Below are 18,944 nucleotides of genomic sequence, written 5' to 3' on the forward strand. Positions count from 1 at the left end.
GACCCCGGGTGGTGCTGGGGGCTTTGAGCAGTGCAGAGCCCTTCTACAGCGCTCAGTGCTGTACCGAGACGGACACCACCACGAAGCAGCTGACAGCCAACCACGCTGCGGGGCAGGAGGGACTTCAGGAGACCAAGACTGTATGGTTATGGCCACACCTTGCAGTAAATGAGGCTATGTTCATTAAATAAACCAGCAGCAGGTGACTGACACCCACTGCAGATCCTGCCCTTCATTTCTCAGGCTCTGCTCTCTGCCTTTCCATAGCTCAGCCTCACCACAAGGCGCCTATGAGGCCAGGCTGTCCCCATCCCTTGCGAGTCCGTGGTCAGGTTCTGTTCCTGATAGGACACCACGGATATCCACCTCCACCGCGAGCTGTCAGAGCTGCACTAACAGCAACAGACGTGTTTTTAAGTGCCTCTGTGGGAGGCCCTGGACGCTCTGCAGCTCTATTTCTGCACTGTGAATTTGCAGGGCATTTCTGCTGCACAGCCCCGTCCCTCTTACGCAGCCAGGAACACCCTGAAGCAGGAGCTGTCGCTGCAGAGGGTTGTATCGATCCCGCCTGCACCAAGACAGTTAAATACCAGGAACAGGTTTTAGCTGCCACCTTGCCAGCTGGCTCTGCGCGAGTTCCTCATTCAGCCCCCCTCTGCCACCCACCTCCACTTGGTTTTTCTCCTTCACCTCACATTTTCCTTTGCTCCTCCTGTTCTTTGCTGCTTCTACTGCCGCCCCCTGCTTTTCTCCTCCTCCTCTGTCACACATCCTACTCCACATTTGCACGCTCTCTCTCGTTCTTGCTATCATCTTTTCCCCCCAATTCCTTCCATAAAGCATTCTCCAAGATACTTCCCTCCACATTTACTTTCTATTTTCCTTCAATTCTCCTTCCTGCCTCCTTCAAACAGGTTCTGACCTCACTTCCCTGTCAAGCTTTGACCCATACTGCTTCTCACTGCATGCACAGACTCCAAGGAGAGAGATACTGGCACCAACATTCTCCCTGAGACAGCAGCTGCCTCTTCCCTCTTTCTCTTAAATACAATTATCTCCAGGCTGAATGCCTCCCTCGGGTAGAAATCTGGAGCCAATAGCCCCCTCTTCTCTTAACTGAAGGAGAAGCATCTTAGGTTTGGTGGTGGAAGTTAAGCATCCCAGGACACCTGTGCCCAGGCTGACAAGCAACATGTACAGTGACACCAGGCTGGATTCACATACACCCTAGCAGAGTCCCAGGGCAGGGCCAACACACACCAACGGGACCCAGGCTCTGCTGGGTGCTCTAAATTGGGAGCCCCCAGGCTCCACAAGGCTGAGGGTGCAGAACACCAGCGACAAGAGGAGGAATGAAGGCCCTGCTCTGGAGATAGCTCAGCTTGGCAGGAGAGCTGGGGTAGCAGGGCCCTTCCCAGATCTCCTGCTGCAGCATGTTTACCAGAGAGGGCTCTGCTTCACCACCTTCTACCCTAGACAGAGCAGAGAAAATAAATGCAATATAATGTGACCTTGAAAGCCCTAAATAACTCAGGGGTCTGCTCATCTGAAAGATCCTTCTCATCCCATGGCTCAGTCATGATAACCATGGCTCATGAGCAGTCCTTCTCTTGAACAAACACATGGATAAATCCTCTCCATGAGGGTTCCTCAGCTCCCAGATTTGCCCCACAAATGAATCAGAGAAGGTCCTGGTACATGGATCTCCAGGGCTCCCCAAGAGGGTGTAGAGAGACCATGGGGGAGACTGCAGAGGCCTCTGACACGCATAGAGAACTGCTGGGTTGCTCCAGTCTTAATGACTGATGGAAACGAGCAGAACTTCCACAGGGTAGGGTCTATTTTATCATCTTATTTTACAGCCTGTCAGAGACCATGCAGACCAGAGGAGAAGTGCCCTGCTTCTCCTCCTGATGGGATGACCATCAACAGTCAAATCAGAAGAGCCAAGAGGGTGGGGGGAGAGACGAGAGGAAAGGAGGGAGGCAGAACAAGTGCAGAGAGATAAAAAGAAGGAGATGGAAGCAAATATCAGAGTTTGAGCAGGAACTACCTTTCTTGGACACTTTCCTCCCCTCCTTAACTGAGCTGTGTTTTTTAGTGGCTTTATGGGTGCTGGCAGCTTGCGGCACACAGGTGAGGTGCACGGGGAGTCCAGCGGCTGACATCAGAATAGCCGTCATGCCTACAGCGGATACGAGATCAACATGCAGGAAGGAAACAATGGGGAAACACATTCATTAAAAAAAAAAAAGAAAAAAAGGAAAACTTTAATCTTTCAAAGAAAATTAAAAAGATAAAATAAAACAAAACCCAAGCCCTTGATTCAGAGAACATAAAACATCCGAGAGGCAATCGGGTTGGAGTCAGCACAAAGACAGGATCCAGAGGCCTTTAGAGGGAGGAGCTCAGACAGCAAATTGAAGCAGGGAAATATGGGCACGAGTCTCACCCATGACCCTCTGAGCTGGTGTTTGAACAGGACCCTTCCCTTTGCCTTGGCTTTACGGCTCCTCGGGCATTTTAGGTCTGTTATGGTGCAAATTCTTCCAGTTCACAGGAGTCCTGCAAGCAGCACAGACCCTCAGGGCCTGGAAGATCAGGTGCATTGACTGCAACCTCTAACAGCCCTGCGCGGAGACTCCCCCATAAAGCTAAGTGTTTCAAAGGCGTCACACTGAATTAATCCCCATGCTAGTGCTGAACGTGGCTTTACTGTCTCTAAATTCTGCTACGGTCCTGGGCTGATCGTGGACTGGAGCTGCTCCATTTAAACCCCTGCCAAACGAGGCCCGTTTGATCTGTGATGGCAGCTCCCTTCCCACCCTGCACAACCTCTTCCTTGGCACTCAGTTTTTTCCTAGCACCCCCAGTTGCGATTTAAGTCTGTGACTTCTTACCCTCCCCCATCCCAGCCAACAAGAGCAGCTGCATTCATTGGATGCACTTTGTTAAAACTAATGAATCATTAAAAAGGACAGCAATTCCCTGAAGGTAAAATTGGCGCACAGAGCGCTACAGGACTGATCATGCCAATCTAATACGATGTTTGCCCATGAAACCCAGGCCAGCTACAAGTCATAACATTTCTAAGGTAACATACTGCTTTATTCAAGAAAACACCTGCCCTAGCTTTCCCAAGCAGCAAATCCCTGCCTGCCACAGCTACCACCAGCACTAAAAAATGCTCGTGAATGCAGACTGACAGCAGACAACCTAAAAGCCAGCTTTTCCTCAAAAGCTTCCTCTTACAGCAGCCTGTGCAAAACCACATCCTTACACTAAGGAAAATTTTGCCAGCATCCCCAGATCCCTGCACAGAAGTTTATGACCAAAGCTGAGATTTTTACAGATTTTATTTTTCAAGCCTACATTCAGCAGGGTTGGGAAAAGGAAGATATAAAAGCAAACGTGCTCTTTCAGGATAAAAGGAGGTACCTTGCCCATGCAAGGCAAAAATGACTGAAAATCAAGTTATCATGGGAAACATCAATCAGCTTTGTGTGCAAGCGGTAAGACTATTTTCTGCCTGAAATATGCAGCTAATTAAGAACCCGCGTGTTGTAACTGAACATCCCTTCTGCAAAGCCCATGTAAAACGCCCCCCAGTCAGAACTACTCCTATACCATCCTGACTGCATTTTGCACCTATTTCCCAAAGGCCTCAGTACACTAAATACTCCAGTAGCTGTTTGAGTCCTTTCTTTACCCATAGTCTGAAGCTTTTACTAAAGCTTTCTCATCTAAGGAGATGAAAAGACTTACAGACAGACACCAAACCTGGGAGAAAGGATTTCACAAGATGAGGAAAGGGGCACAGACAGATGAAGTAATTTGCCCAAGGTTACCCAAGAACCTTTGGCAGAGCTGGTTCTGCCAGCAGATCAGGCTGCCCGATGCATCATTTAACAACTAAACACGCACCTTCTCTTTGGAAAATAACACCAGACAGCAAAAGGCTAAGCTAGCCCCTTCCAGCACTGTAAACAGCTATTCTGACTGACACCAAGGCAATGAGCATCACAGAAACATGGTCAAAATGTAGCTGTGTCAAAAATGATGGAAAAAAGGAAAAAAGAATGAGGGTAGGAAGATGACTTCAACAGATATGTTAAAGAGGCACAGAAAATAGGTGCAATGCGTGAGTACCAGCCCAGACATAGTTGTCTAGGCTATTCCCATCCTTGCCCACTGATTCTCAGGTCTGCAGTTCAGCATGAAGAAACTCTCTCCTCTGTAGCTCCTGCCAAGTCTGGCACCAGAAGCTCATGCTCCTGACCTTGGAAGAGTTTCTGCATGTGATACCATGAACTTCCAAACAGGAATAGGTAACACCAAATCAGGAAGGCTCAGATCATTCCCATCAGGTACCACCTTTGTTGATCTGGATCTAATGTGTAGCCCCCTCTCCTCTGTCCCCAGGAGCTGCAGGGAAAGAAGAGGATCTGTAAAGCATGCAAACATTAAGTTAGTAACCCTCAGCCTACTAATGGCATAGCAACACGTTCTCAGCAGGTAGAGCCAAGTGGAGCCTCTGAAGTTGGTATAAGCTAGCATGCCTCTAACTGAAAATCAGATCCAGAAATTTCACAATTGAAATAACTTCCTTTAAGTCTTGTACTAAAGGCCACAAGACTATTGTGTGCTCTCTATCCCAAACCAAGCCAGAATTCCTTCACTGCTTCTGCAAAGCCTTAAGCAACAGCTTAAATGTTCCCATAACAAAATCTACTTGCTTTCTAAGGGAATGAATAAAGCAGAACGTCTGAAGCTCAGCTACAGCACCAAAGCTATCACCTGCATGCACACCAGCCAGGTACTTTCCGCTTTTAGCCGGTTAAAGGACAAACAGAGGTATTACCAGAACAGCAGCTGATTCAAGAGCCCTAAAAACCAATGTTCTTGAAAAACAGGCAAGATGCTGGATCTCTTCACGGCAAAGAGAGAATATCTCAGACTATTAGAATCTGACCCCACAAAGGTTACAAAATGCAATTCTTCAGCTGGGGTGCAGAAAAGGAAGTGGTAAAATCATCTCTAAAACCTCTGCTTCTAAGCAATGTGATGACATTGATTGCTAAGACTTGACATTTGAAGAGCAAGTCCAAAGGCTAACAGATTATCACCACCTACCGCACATCTGACTGATAGATAAATGCAAAATTAATGCTCTCTGTTGAAGTGATCAATACAATCTTGCTAAGGTAGCATGCAGAGCCCATTAAAAAAAATAAATTAAAAAAATCAACAGAAGCCAAAGCTGAACAACTGAATTCACAGATTCCTAAAATCAGAGGACAAAAATGTTTCCTTCAAAATTAGATCAAGTGAAAACATGAGCCACAGAACCTCAACTTAGTTCAGTTACCCTTCAGCATAGCCCTACTGATACCTTGAATAACACTTCCAAAATTACTGGCTAGTATCATGAGTCATCGCAAAGAAAATACACATCTATTCCGGTAACTTTCTCTCTTTCATTTCATGAGCTGCAAACTCATGAAGCTATGCTTCCACAGAGACATAAAACACAGGCCATATGTAGGACCAGGAGGATTATCCGACACCAGGTGTTCTCCCAGTGACAGTCTTACATTAGCCAGGTAAAGGTCACTTTCCACTTCTACCTTCTGCTGCCTGCGGGGAGACACACAATGAACGGACAGAATTTGGCCCTACACTTGGATAATTCTCACTTGAAGACATGAGGCCCAGCTGCAACAAGATAAAAGCTTGCGCAGACCAAGACTGCTTTGGATGCCCCTGCATTACTGCAGGAGTTATTGCTGCTCACTAGCCCACCTCTAGGAGTTTGAAAAATATTACTGAACTTCCCATTGACCATTGGGTTTCTTCCCTGCAAGGACTGAAGGAGGAAAAAGATAGAAAGCCTTGCAAAGCATGCTTTGGCATCAGATATATTTCTATGAACGTGTGTAATAAACACACACAAAGAAAACTGCCTCTTTTCTCTTGCTCAAAGCATCTATCTGGTCAGAAGTACAACGTCACCGACTCCTTGGGGCTAAAATTATTTTCACTGCAACTATGACAACATCCACCAGCTTTTCTCAGCCTGCCATGTAAATAAGGCACTTTTGCAATATCCTGTAACGTGCCGGAGTTAAGCATAGGGAAAACATGCTTACATAATGTAATGAGCGTCAGCCAACCACTTGCTCATGCATCCAGTCTAACATGCCCCTCCGGTCACTGGTTCTGGCTGCTGATCTATACTTGCACAGATGGGTATGTGTTTGGTTCCAGTCTTGGACTTAAGCAGGTAGAGGGGAAACGACAGAACTTGGGGAAATGGCAGACCTTGCTGTTAAACAACATGAGATCTTGGAGACAGAGTGGAGCACCACTAATTTGTACAATTACCTCTATCAGCAAAATCATTAAGTTTGGTGTGTTTCAAAATGTCCCAGCTCTAGGAATCACATGAACGAGAAACACTTGGCTTCATTAAAAAAACAAAACAAAACAAAACAAACCCTAATTTCCAGTCCTCATCCTAAAAGATAATATTAGAAGGTACTTCATATGACCACCTAGTCCACCACCCCACCCCCAGGGACACCAGATAAACTACATTACTCCCAACAGATGTTAGTCCAGCTGGTCCTTAAACACCAACACCATGGTTCAACAGTCTGCTTAGGCCTCTACGATAGCATTTCACCATACTAACCAAATGTTGAAAGAAAAAAAAAAAAAAAGCTTAAAAGACAAGTTTCCGCATGCACCATGCACCTTGAAGTGTTAATATAGCAAAAAGTAAGGAAAAAGAACTTTCTTTGTTGCATAAACCAGGGTTTCAAAGTCAGCTTCAATGATTTCTGGGATTCCAAGCTGTGTTTTGAGAACACATGGGGTTGACAATGTTAAGAATTCCTCACTCAAACAGATCCCCAGACCCTCACCACACAAATGAAATCCATCTCCTCATTCAGAGCAGCAGGATCGCCTGTTTATCCATCAAAAATTCCTTTTGACTCCAACATAGGCATCTGCAGCCTTTCCAGAGACAATCCACAAGATTCAGGGGTTTCATTTTTCCTATTTCAGACTGGAATCAAAGCTGCTGAGAAGCACCTCAGGATGGAGACCAAAGGCTGTGACACATTTGGACACAGCTTTCCAGATTTTTTTTGGGGGGGGAATCAACAAAGCGAGGCAGAATCCTGCAGAATTCCAGTTCAGCAGCAAGGCTGGGGGTCACCTAGCTCATCTTTGGCGACTGCGCCCCCTCTATGGTTGAGAAAGCATTTCTGATGATCAGCAGAAGCACCTGTGGGCTGTCGGTTGACAGTGCTTTACTGCTTGAGAGACTGATTTCTCCTTACTGACTAGGGAGGCAGCACACACGACCGTTAGGTTAGACATCTAGCTTTTAGCTAGCCAAAGATAGTTAGAGATAGGTAAGACATACATGCATTTTAACCATCCCAAAAGGGCCAGACGCCAGCCAAGACAAGATATCAAAGCAATGCACGTTGTGAGCCAGACCCTGCAAAACCACAGTTCACATCTGAGACCACAGGAACTCCCCTTTCCCCCATGGTTATCGCAGAGGCCTTTGGGTCCCCAGCCTTTCCCGCATCACCACTAACACCCTGAGGAAAATGGTCATGCCATGGGGACTGAGAAACAGGAAGAACCCAGGCTGTGTGTTATGGAACGATCTGAAGAATAAGTAAATCAAAGACCATCTGCAGGATTTTAAATATGAACAAAATAACACTTCCCAGAAGAGGTCCTAGAAACAGAGCAGAGCAAGAAGGGGAGGAGATGTCCCTAAAGGCCCAGCTAATTAAAGTTCCAATAAAATTTGGCCTTGTTACCAGATCTCCACTGCTTGCTTTTTACCAGAAATGTTCCCAGACATTTATTTTCCTCTCACTTGCTAATTAGCTTGCCCAGATCTTTCCTCTGCTTCTACTTTATTTTAACAGACTCACATTCAGACTTTCCTCCTCCCTTGCACCTCTGAGGTCTGCCACAGTTGGCAGAAAGCAGAGCAGCACTGATCAAAGCCATATCCCAGGAAGATTCAGAGCGAGAAGGAGATGCTAGCCTTGGGGGGTGCCTGCGCACTGACCACACTCCTCCTAGCACACGCAGCTCTGAACTCCGCTGCAGCTCAGCATGCTTCTCGCTAGCTGCCTCACGGAGAGCTACAGATTATTAAAATGAATAATTATTTTCTCTCTGCTGCACCCCCAGCCTCCAACAACAGAAAAAATGATTGCAAACATAACCTTTGCGTGTTATTTTATTAAATAGTGTCTAATTCTACTAAGGGTTCCTGCAGCCTTTTACATCCAAATGTAGCATGCAAGGAAAAAACAGACCATGTATATTCGCCTTTTCCAATGACTTGCATATATAGAACATGACCACAGTTAAAAACATTCCTATAGGCTGGATGGAGCAGGGCTCTTCAGTTCTTGGCTGTATTTACCTCTATGCGATTAACTAATTAATCACTGCTATTAGCCAGTGGACCAAATTCAGAGCTTTTTAAGCAAGGAGAACTCTGCTCAGGTCATCCACCTATACCAGGTCTGAGCCTGACATGACATCTCATTTCCACAAAGTCTTTTAGACCTATTTGCTAACCAGGTGATCAGATCATCTGGATCTCTTAGAGGACATCCAGTATTAGTCTTTATGTAGTGCCCAGTTTGCTTTAGAGGCATGCAAGGCACAATTTTCAAGATGGTACTAACATTGGACAACTGGATCATCAACACAGGTGGATCATTCTTAGGAAGGATAAAGCCCCACACTCAGAAGGGGACAAAACACAGTAGTCTTTCCTGGAATAAGGTGGTAAACATTTTTTTCAAAGAGTAAGAACATGCCTCTATAAGCTCAGAAGCAAAATCCACAGTGTTCAAGGAGCTAACAATCTAATAGACCATGCACAGACAAAAGACAGAAAGGAGATGATTAATAGATATTCTGTTGTGTCCAAAGCAGGCACAGAAAACCATGGAAAATACCATATGCCAGGTCTTTTTCATGCATCTACCACTGGGGTATTGCATCACATGATTTCAAGTGCACAGTCAGTCTTGGTATGGAGAAGACACCTGCTATCAGCAGAACATGTGGCTCCTAAGGCACCAACAGACCAGAGTCCCCTGGGTTTGGAGCTAGCTGAATCGAAACAGATCAGGCACCTGACAGTTTTTGGCACTCAAACTAGAAATGCTTTCACTGAAAGCTGCAAGTGCAAGTTGTCATTTTCAAGGCAATGTCATTTCATGTTTAATGGGCAAATCTACTCTGAAAGTTAACATTGAAACTGGCACTTCCGTCTTTCCTAGATCCTCTCTTCAGGCATATTTAGGATCACATTCACAGGTTTTGATGATAACAAGAAACTTGTATTTCTGCTGCTATAGGAAAGAACATCTGGTTCAACTTCTGGCTCTTCCTTTTCTTAAGGCAATGTGCCACAACTCTTTTTCAGTCTAAAGGACCACCTCAGCTTGCAGAATAAAATCATGTTAAAAAAATTCCACATACCATCTTGCAGTGCAGCCTTTCTCCTTGACTAAAGTAATGAGTGAACAGTTAACATTTAGCCTGATTCATGTGCTCCCCTGTGCTACTTGCTCACTCACACATACAGAAGATGGAAACCCAAACCCAAAATAAACCCACTCATTTTCAGAGTCAACTTCTGATGTCTTGTGACCCATCTCTAAACCACAGACCGCAGGTTCAGAAACGTGCTCAAGAGACCCATTCGGCAAGCTCCATCCGCTTCTCTCTCCTATTAAGAGAGACTGACTACACACCAGACCATGTCCTGTTCTCCCAGTGCCTGCATTAGAAAGGTATTGGCCTTCAACCTCAGGTACTGACCAGCATCAAACCCTCACCCAAAGTGGGACAGGAACACAAATCCTTGAGACTAGCACAGCTAAAAAAATCGTTGCTAAGGTCTGGCCTTCCCATTCTCTCCCAAATATGCCCTCTCTCTGCCTTTATGAACAGTCTTTGGGCCTAAAACCTTTCTATCCTCAGAGACATTTCAGACTCTTTCTGAAAACTAAAAAAAGAAAGTACATACCACAGAGAAGGAAAACACTTAATTGCATAACTCTGGGGACAAAGTAGATAAAGCAGAAAGGAATCATTACCTGCCAAGGCCTGGTTCACTTTGCTGGGTTTGGGCATCTTGACCGGCAGGTTTGGGGTGCTGGAGAGGAAAAAAAAGGACAAGTTCAGTAGCACAGATCAATCACCAGACAAAAGAGAGACAATTCACATGATGTTCCCTCCACAGTGTCAGGGCCCTGAATATCGTAACAGGCTTTAATTGCCCAGAACAGTCTCACCCAGGATCTGGGAACCCCACCCACACATCTTTTGCCCACTGGTCCAGCAGCTATATTTAAGGAGCCCAGTCCTTGTCTAAGCTGTGTTGTAGGTGTACCTGTCTCCAGCCCTGTCTCCTAGACGGACCTCAGACCTATGCCGTAGGTAGCTTGTCTCCAGTCCTGTCTCCTGCTGCTCCTGACTGGAATCGCTGGATGGAGCCAGGACCTGACTCATCACCTCCCCTTGTCTGGGCCTGCCAACGGACCCTGTTATCACCCCCTCGCTCTGGCTGCTCTGACACAGAGCCTCCTGAGAGCGCGGACTCATGCTACGTACAGACTGCTATGCCAGCAGATCCACAGCATGAGTATGCAGCCAGGGACTGCTGGGATGCAGCAGAGATCTTAGACCTTTCAGGTGAATTGGCCTACACATGCTGTTAGCAACAGTGAAGGAAAAGCTGCTCGCCAAAGAACAAACCCCCACATTGTGGAAGATGTTGCAGCTGTACAGGTCAAAGGAGGCAAGCATTACCTCCCCGCCCCCTTTCAGATGGAGAAATCAAGGCACAGAAAAGCCATGCAAATTGCTGGAGTACACGCAACTGCAGCCCTGGGTTAAACAGAACCAAGTCTTGACTCCCACTGTGCATCCACTGGGTTACTGCAAGACGCGGGAACAGGAGAGGAAATGTCGAGGGAGTCTTAAGAGTTTGGCACCCACCTTCCCTCAGAAATCAAGAGGATTTGGACACCAAACCTTCCCTTTCAGGCTCCCAGCCTACTTCCTTTGGGAGTGTTTCCCAGGGCTGGTAACCACACCTCAAGTTAGTTGGGGATACATGGGCAGACAGAGACATGTTTGGCTGACAGCAGGAATTAGGAAGGAAAAGTGTGAGCAGCAGTGTGAAAGTCACTAAAGAAGAAAGCAAGCTGGATCCACATGAGCAGAGCAGAAGCATTTAAAATCTAACACGCTGGCACAGAGAAGCCATCCACAGACTGTGTCTTGGGTGGTGCATACACCTGTCGCAATGCAGGCTCATGCACACCAGCTGCAATAATTACATAGTACATTCAGACAGCAGGACTCAAAGGACTCCCAAAGACGTCCAAAATTACATCAAACCTGGCCAACTTCCTGGGAATTCACAGAGCAGATTAAGATAGTCTAGTGCCCCAAATAACATTCACTATCCAGAGGGAACCTAGCTCTCACTAGATGCGATGCAAAAGCAGCCACTGTGTCCAGAATAGTATCACCAACAGAGGTCCCACTCTTCTGCCTCGCCTGAATCTTTGTCTGCTTTTCCTTAATAACTAGCAGAGCTGAAGAGACTGGGGAGCAATACACACCTATCCTCCACCCTCACAACAGGGAAACATCCCCAACTCCCTCTTCTCCTACCTGCCACAGTTTGACAGAGGTTCCCACACAAGTGTTAAGTCCCTGAAGATATCCCTGGGCAGGACCCAGGGTTCGGCGCTGTGCTGACAACCCGGACAAGTGAGAAGAGCTCTTCCAGACCCTTAAAAAGTTCTCCAGATTGCAGAGGTCTCCCTTCCGCCTGTTTCAAAGACTGTGTTTTCCCCTCCACTGTACCTAATTTTGCAATGTTTTCAATGATGCAATAGATTGTTCTCGCTACAGTCCAATTCAAGCCTCACTGAATACAGTGGAAATTCTCCCCTCAATTTCAAAGGGCTTTGAATCAGATGGTGTGACTCTTCATGACTTCCTTCCTTCCTAATTTAGCCTCTTCATCACAGCTCTTTCTTAGAGAAGGAGAAAAGAAATACCTATTACTATCTTTTCCTTTGTTTCATTCTGCTCCTGCCTATGATCCTCTTTGGATGACAGCTAATAGCAGGACTGCACCCTCTCCAGCTGCAGACAAGGAGGGAATTTGAGGACCAGCAAGTGAAAAGGAAGTTGGAGACCTACTCCCAAAAATCAGTGAGGTGATGCACCCCTCCTCTTGCCCACCAAAAAACTCCACCCTGTATTTCTCCCCATCTTCTCCCACAAGACAACAGCACAGGAGAGAATGGGGGGCCTGGGAACCCCCTCTGCTCTTCTGCCCTTGGGCTGTGACCCCTGCATGTGACTGATGCTGAAGAACTCGTCCTCCATCACACCATGAAGAGCAGCAGCCACCCTGGGTACTTTCATTTCCCCCTTCCTCTGGAAAGTAAAAACACGGCAGAACACAAAACTGAACCTTCAGCTTTGTGAGGAAAGCAGATGGGCAATAGGGGGTTCTTCCAACTCATATTTCCGGAGAAAAAAAAAAAAGAGACGTGTGTGGCAGAGAACTGTAGAAACAAAGCTCCAGACATCACTCAGTCCACCTCCTTGCATTGAGACAGACACAAATGCACACAGACTGTCACCAGCAACTCTTTGTCTAATCTGTTCTTGAAAACGTCTAACACAAGGAGCACCACAATTTCCCTAGTTAGTTTCTGGCAATATTTCAGTCCTGCTACTCAGTGTTTGTCCTGCATCTATCCTAAATCTTCCTGGCTTGGATTTCCTTCTTCCCCAAGTAGGACTGATCATCTTTCTCTTTGCAATCGCCTGCTGCGTTCTCATAGCCTGGAACAGTCTCTTTCACCTCTTTTGTGAGTGTTTCATGTGTTCCACCTTTGCCACCAAGGCAGACAGAGCACTGCTCCTGAGGTCCTCATACAGCTGATGTAGCCATATCTGAACTGGTAAGAGCCCTGTTCTCCCACCTGCAAAGCAGCAGCAAAACCTCACCAACGAGAACTGTCACTCAGACATTTCCTTTAAATGTAAAGATGCGGAGAAGGGCTGGACCTCTGGACACTCTACACAAGAGGCTGAAAAAGGCAAACCCACAGCTGATCTGGGAAAGGGATCACAAGTAACAATGCTTTGAGAAGACAGGCTGAGAAATACTTCAGCACTCTTTCCTTCATTGCAAGGTTCAAGTCCAAGCCATTCAGGAGCTAGAGTTTTTACAAAATGAGAAGAGCCCTTGAGATTTACAGAGAGAAATGAATAAGCAATTGATGCATTTGCAAGCAGTCAAGTTTTGGAAGCTGCAAATGCACTGCAGATAAATTACCATCCATCAGCCAGAAAACAGTCACTGATCAGATGCACTCCTAGTGTATGATAAATGCAAAGTGTGTCAGCTTTGACTGTTGGGAGGCTTTAAGCCAACTGATTTGATGATGGCAGAACCAAATACTTTTTATTTCACATTTGGCATGGGCTACAAACGCACACACACTCAGTTAACAGCATCTCAACTAACAACACTGTAGGATGTGCTAACCTATCTGCTTGATACTGTGTGAATGAATTCTCAAGGCTACCACGCACATTCTTTCACATCTGTAGAAATCCCAGACATAAGGCTGATGAAATCCAGGGAAATTCACGCTGCTTTGCAGTACCCTTGCCACAACACTGCCGGGGTAGATTTGAAGTCACAGTGTGTGGGAGGAAGTATTGCCATGCCAAAAAAGGTGCAGAAATGCTATGCAGAACTTACCCTAGATCTGAAGGATTTTTCAGGGGAAGATGGGGGAGGTGATGAGGAAGGATACTGCTATCACGGGGTAAGACATGCTGTGCCTTGTCTCTGAGCAGGGTAGCCAGCAGCACACACAGCCTGTTTTTAGTCCATCAGTCTAAACTCATGGTTTCCAGCAGGAGGACTCAAGCCACTCAAGTACTCTCATATCAGCACTGGCTTCTTAGAAGACAGCAGGATTGGTCCTGGAGCCAAGGTGGGCTGAGGTGCTGTTGATTTAATCAAGTGAGGCTCAGTTATGAGAAAACTTGATCCAGGCAGGACAGTGAGGACCCAGGCGAGGGGAAGTTTGGAAAACTGCAATACAAGAGCGAGCACTGCAGTGCGGAGAGATGAGAGGAATCCACTGAAGCACCTGCTCCTGCTGCTTTTGCGGCCCATCCGTTCTCCCCTGCTGAAGGGGATTTCGGCTTCACTCCTCACAAACAAGCTTTCTATCTAGTCAGTGCCTTTAACTCTTAGCCAAATATTCAGGCTGTGCCTGCAACACCTGAAAGTCAATGCCTGAAATCCCTGCATGTTTGCCTGGTGCCAATTCCTCCCCCGTCCAATTCAGCCCTGCCATTCACTGCAGTTCCTATTCTCCCCATCACACAGGAGCCGAGGGAGTGCAATAGGGAAAAATCAGGTTGAGAAGAAAGGGACACAAAATAAGACACTTTCCTCAAAGATCCAGCAAGAAATTCCTGATAACATTTGCCATCACCAGTGCCCATAAACAAAGCGTGGCAATCTGCTACAGCGGGCAGATGCCGAAGGCCGATATTTCAGCATGACAAAACCATTTGCTTCTCCAGAATTTCAAGATACTGTAACATTGGTGAGACAGTGAAGTACAAGACCAGAGGGGAAGCGAGGCACCTGCTGCTCTTTTAAACACCAGGTGGCCAGATCTGAGCTGAACATCACCTAAGCTGCATGAGCACATGTATCCTAATGGAGCAGAAACAGGGAAATCTGTGACAACTCACACCCTCTGCCCGATACAGCCCTTACAGGCTCCTCGCAGCTACTTATGCGGCCACTAGCGGGGGGGGCTGAATGTGGAGGAAGACAGCGATGTCCCCAAGACCACGCAGGGAGCGTGCGGCACGCCAGGGAACTCAGTCCCGGTCTCCACGCTAATCAGTGCCCCTTCGCCTGCTGTAGGCACAGAGCTACTGGGGGAAGACAGCAGGGACTCCCTCCCTCCCTCCTTTCCTCTCTCCCTGGGCACAGGCCAGCAAGTTGCATGTTCCTGTATCACAGCGCATTTGCAGCCCTCTGGGCAAGCAGCCAGCACTTCTCCTCCCAGCTCTGGGCTATATCCAGCCCTGCCTCACGAGAGCACCAAGCGTTACCGCAACGCCCCGAGGTCTAACCACCTGCCCAGGGAAGGCTGAGTGTGTGATGATAATCCAGCCCCTTTCCACCCATCAATTTTTTGGAGGCTGTATTAGGCTTCCTTGGCAGCCCTGCACGCTGATCCATCAGCACTAACACGGCTACAGCTGACCTGCTTTTGAACTCGTGCATCCTCATTACAAAACAAAAAAGCTCGGCCCCCAGCCCTGTAGGCACAGCTGTGAAAACAGACTTTCTGGTCCGTGCAGTCTCTCAAAACCTCGAATACAGCAGTTTTTCCCCTCTCTTTCTTCTAAAGGGGATACCAAAAACTAGCCTAAAGCCCTCTAAGAGGGGCCTCTTGGGGCACTGCACACAGCCACACGGATCTGGTTTCGCTCCCGGTGCCGAGAGGGGCAGAGTCACCTGCTCCCGCTCAGGTGTGGTGACACGCATGGAGCACGCAGGAGAACTGTCCTGCTGCGCCGCACGGAGCCGTGCCAGGTTAGTTACAAGCTAAGGGCTGAAAGACATGTCACAGTAGCTTCCCAGGGGCTTGGCGAGGATCAGCGTCATGGTGAGCCAGGGACTGTACAGACTCCCTCTGCAGCGATCTGAGGAGCTTGTTGTTGTGGCTATGGGCAAAAAAGCTGAAAGATGCGAAAGAAAAGGAGAGAGAAGGCGAACCATCCTGTCCAGGTTCTGGCACCTAGATCACACCACCTGATCCTACAAAGTGCTGAGCACATGCCATTCCCACCGGGAGATTTGGGGTCCCAGTACCAGACCTGTTCCTTGGGAACACCACAACACCTTACAACCCCAACACCCCATACAATCTTTTAAAGAAAATCTCCCCTGAGCTGTAAGCCTTACTTACAGGCATGCCCTGGACAGGCACCTAAGAGCTGCACAAGCTCAGAGGGGCCAACGGAGAGACAAAAGGGATTTGGTGGCTGGGGTGCCAATTAATATATCCCCCCAAAGGCAGCTTCCCGCAGCTCTGCTCATTCTTCCTACAGGCAGGGCCCTCCTCACCAAGCGCCAGCACTGCCCTTCTCTAACCAACCAGGGAGCGATGCAGCTCTCGTCCTTGGGAACGGGCGCTTTCCCGCACGGGGCGGTTAGCATCACACCGGGAGATGGCTGGGAGCCAGGGGAACTCCGCACAGGAAGGTGCCGATTTTTATTTCACAAATCCACTTAACAGTGCTGGTAATAAGGACGCGGCCCCTGCTGTGGCACGCTCCATCTGCAGATTTCTATGCAGTCTGTGAAGGAGGCCAGACTCATTAACTGCGTTCAATACACAGGAGGAAACTAAAGGCACCAAGAAGAGAAATAGCTTGCCCACGTTAATTTAGTAAGTTAGTGGCAGAAGCAAGAATATTAATGTCTATTTAAGCCTTGGCTTGCTCCCTCTACCGAACCGCAAAACGCTCTTCTCTGGGCTTCCCAAGCGACTTCGACCCTCTTGAGAGCACGGGGAAATTAAACACAATTTGAAGTGTGTGAACTCCAGCCTCTCGCGCCTGGAGCCTGCCCTCCATCCCCACAGCAAGCGGGAAATGTATTTCATTGCTGCCAATGCCACAAAGCTTAGACACGTCTGTGCTACTAACAGCCCCTACCAAGGGCTATTACTGCCTGCGTACTAGAAATAACTAACTGTCGCAACCACACAGGGAGTTAGGTGACTTTCCAGGATGAAATACACCTTCTTCTCAGCCCTGCAGGAGAAATGTTTTCTTTAGTGATGCCATTTTTAAGTGCATTTCCTTAAAAAAAACAGATGTATACAACTGTGCTGTCCTTAAGTCCCTCTGTAACAGCTTTTGAGCCCCTCTACCAATTACAACTCCACTTCGGAGAGGGAGAAGGCTCGGAGCTAGGACACCCCCAAAAGCTTTGCGAAAATAAGCAGTCTTGTAAGAGCAAGTAATCCACCATGTGTGCTTTGGAGCCCGACGCTGCAGGGTCAGCACAACATAACCCTTATTAGCGACCGGAGAAACCGCAGGGCCCGCTGCTCCCCTCCCCGCAGCACACGCACAGCTCTGCTGCCCCCAGAGCAGCTCCTCTCTCGATTAACCGTTTGTGCCACCGCGGTGCCCCTGAGCTGCGCTCGCGCCTGCGGAGAGGAAACAGCTGTGCAGCCCCTGCTTAAACACAGTGGCGGAGCAGGGTCACTCGCAGCTCCCTCCCGACAGCCTCCCTGTCCCTCCCTGCCGAGAAGCCACTCGCAGCCAGGTGCCTTTCCAAACTGTATGATTTATCCATCTTTCCTCCTTCCTCCCTTTCAAAACAGGAAGCCCATTAGCTGGCCGGCGAGCAGCAGCCGGAGGCGCTGGTAGGGAGACGGCCGCTTCCAGGCCCATCCTGTGCACCCTGGAGGTCACAGAGCCGCCTCACATCTGCCGCGCAGTTGGTGCGCGGGCCCGGGTGGCTTTGCTGCGGTATCACAGCAGAGCTGCCGTGCAAGGCCTGGGCCTCCGAGCGCAGACCAAAACCAGGGCCCCAGACCGGCACGGCATTGCACGGCGCAGCTAAGCGGAATCAGCAAAGCCGCACGCTGGGCACAAACCCTTTGCAGGATAATTAGTTCCTCGTCTTCGCAGCCACAAAGGCCTCGCTATTCACTGAGCAACGGGGGAGAAGACTCGCCGCAACTGCAGTGCGAGGGGAACTAACTGCTCCGCAAAGCGAAGCGGAGCCAAGGGGGAACGAAGGGGAACCTAGTGGATAAAGTAACTCGGGAATGTTCTGGGCTTAGGAATTAAATGAAACACATTGTTAGAGCTTGGTACTCAGATTACCTCTAATTCACAGCAATGAGAGTATTTGCTGCTGGAACATGGATTTCACAAGCCCAAGAATGTAACCCCAGACAAGAGCAATTACACCAGCTCAGCGGCATTTCCGACTCAAATCTAGCACGTGGGAAGAAAGAGGAAAAGCCATCTTGAGCTGTCAGCTGGTGTTGAAAAAGTCCTTTTCACACACTGCACTCCACTGGAAACCAGAGCCTGCCGCCACCCCCCCGGTGTGGATTTGCCTGCCTGTCAGGCAGGGAGGAGGCAGGGAACTCTTAGGAAAAGTATATCCCAAAGGATTCTCTTCTCCAGAATCAGTCTGAGTTAGTTCCCCAGCTGCTGCCTCCCTCCCTTGTCCTGGCTCATCCTCTGGGATCAGTGCAAGACCACGATCTGGACTTAGAATCCACGTACATCCACGTGGGAGTACATGGATAACAGAGGCTTCCACAGATACGTCCGGTGGAAAGTGTCAGCGTTAAAGAACGGAAAGGGAGTTACACAGATAAACATGGCAGTTAGTAACATCCTGCCTGCAAGATCGCCTCTCAGACAAACTCGGTAGCCAGGTGCGCACCCAACGAAGGAAACCTGCAGTGTTCTCCCTGTCCGGACCACGCCTGGGTCCTGTCAAGGAATCATTTTACACTCACTACAACAACCACCGGCAACACACCCTGCTCAGGGCACCCTCGCATTGCAGTGGTGACAGATGGCCAACAGCCAGGAGAGCCCAGCTAAGGCACTCCGATCATAACCCAGGGCGCAGAGTCCGCTCAGAGGGCATCTACTCTCACGTAAGCCTGGCAAGACTCTCCCACTCCCCATGTTGCACGTTCTGCTGACCCCAGCAAAGATTTAGCTGTATCCCTCCATGTCCCCCAGAAGGGCTGACTTAG

The 18,944-nt window shown here is 48.2% G+C and overlaps 1 protein-coding gene across 1 annotated transcript in view; it reads right to left on the minus strand.

The window, feature by feature from the left end:
- Window positions 1-18,944, minus strand: part of DTX2 (deltex E3 ubiquitin ligase 2) — a 47,921-nt gene that overhangs the window by 12,782 nt on the left and 16,195 nt on the right. Inside the window, exons 4-5 of the mRNA XM_067309531.1 lie at window positions 10,161-10,219; window positions 2,054-2,185 (exon numbers count right to left, since the gene is read on the minus strand). Of these exons, the coding sequence (XP_067165632.1) occupies window positions 2,054-2,185; window positions 10,161-10,219 (191 nt within the window). The remainder of the gene's footprint in view (window positions 1-2,053; window positions 2,186-10,160; window positions 10,220-18,944) is intronic.

The sequence above is a fragment of the Apteryx mantelli genome, chromosome 22, assembly GCF_036417845.1.
Source record: "Apteryx mantelli isolate bAptMan1 chromosome 22, bAptMan1.hap1, whole genome shotgun sequence".
In the NCBI taxonomy this organism is placed as follows: Eukaryota; Metazoa; Chordata; class Aves; order Apterygiformes; family Apterygidae; genus Apteryx; species Apteryx mantelli.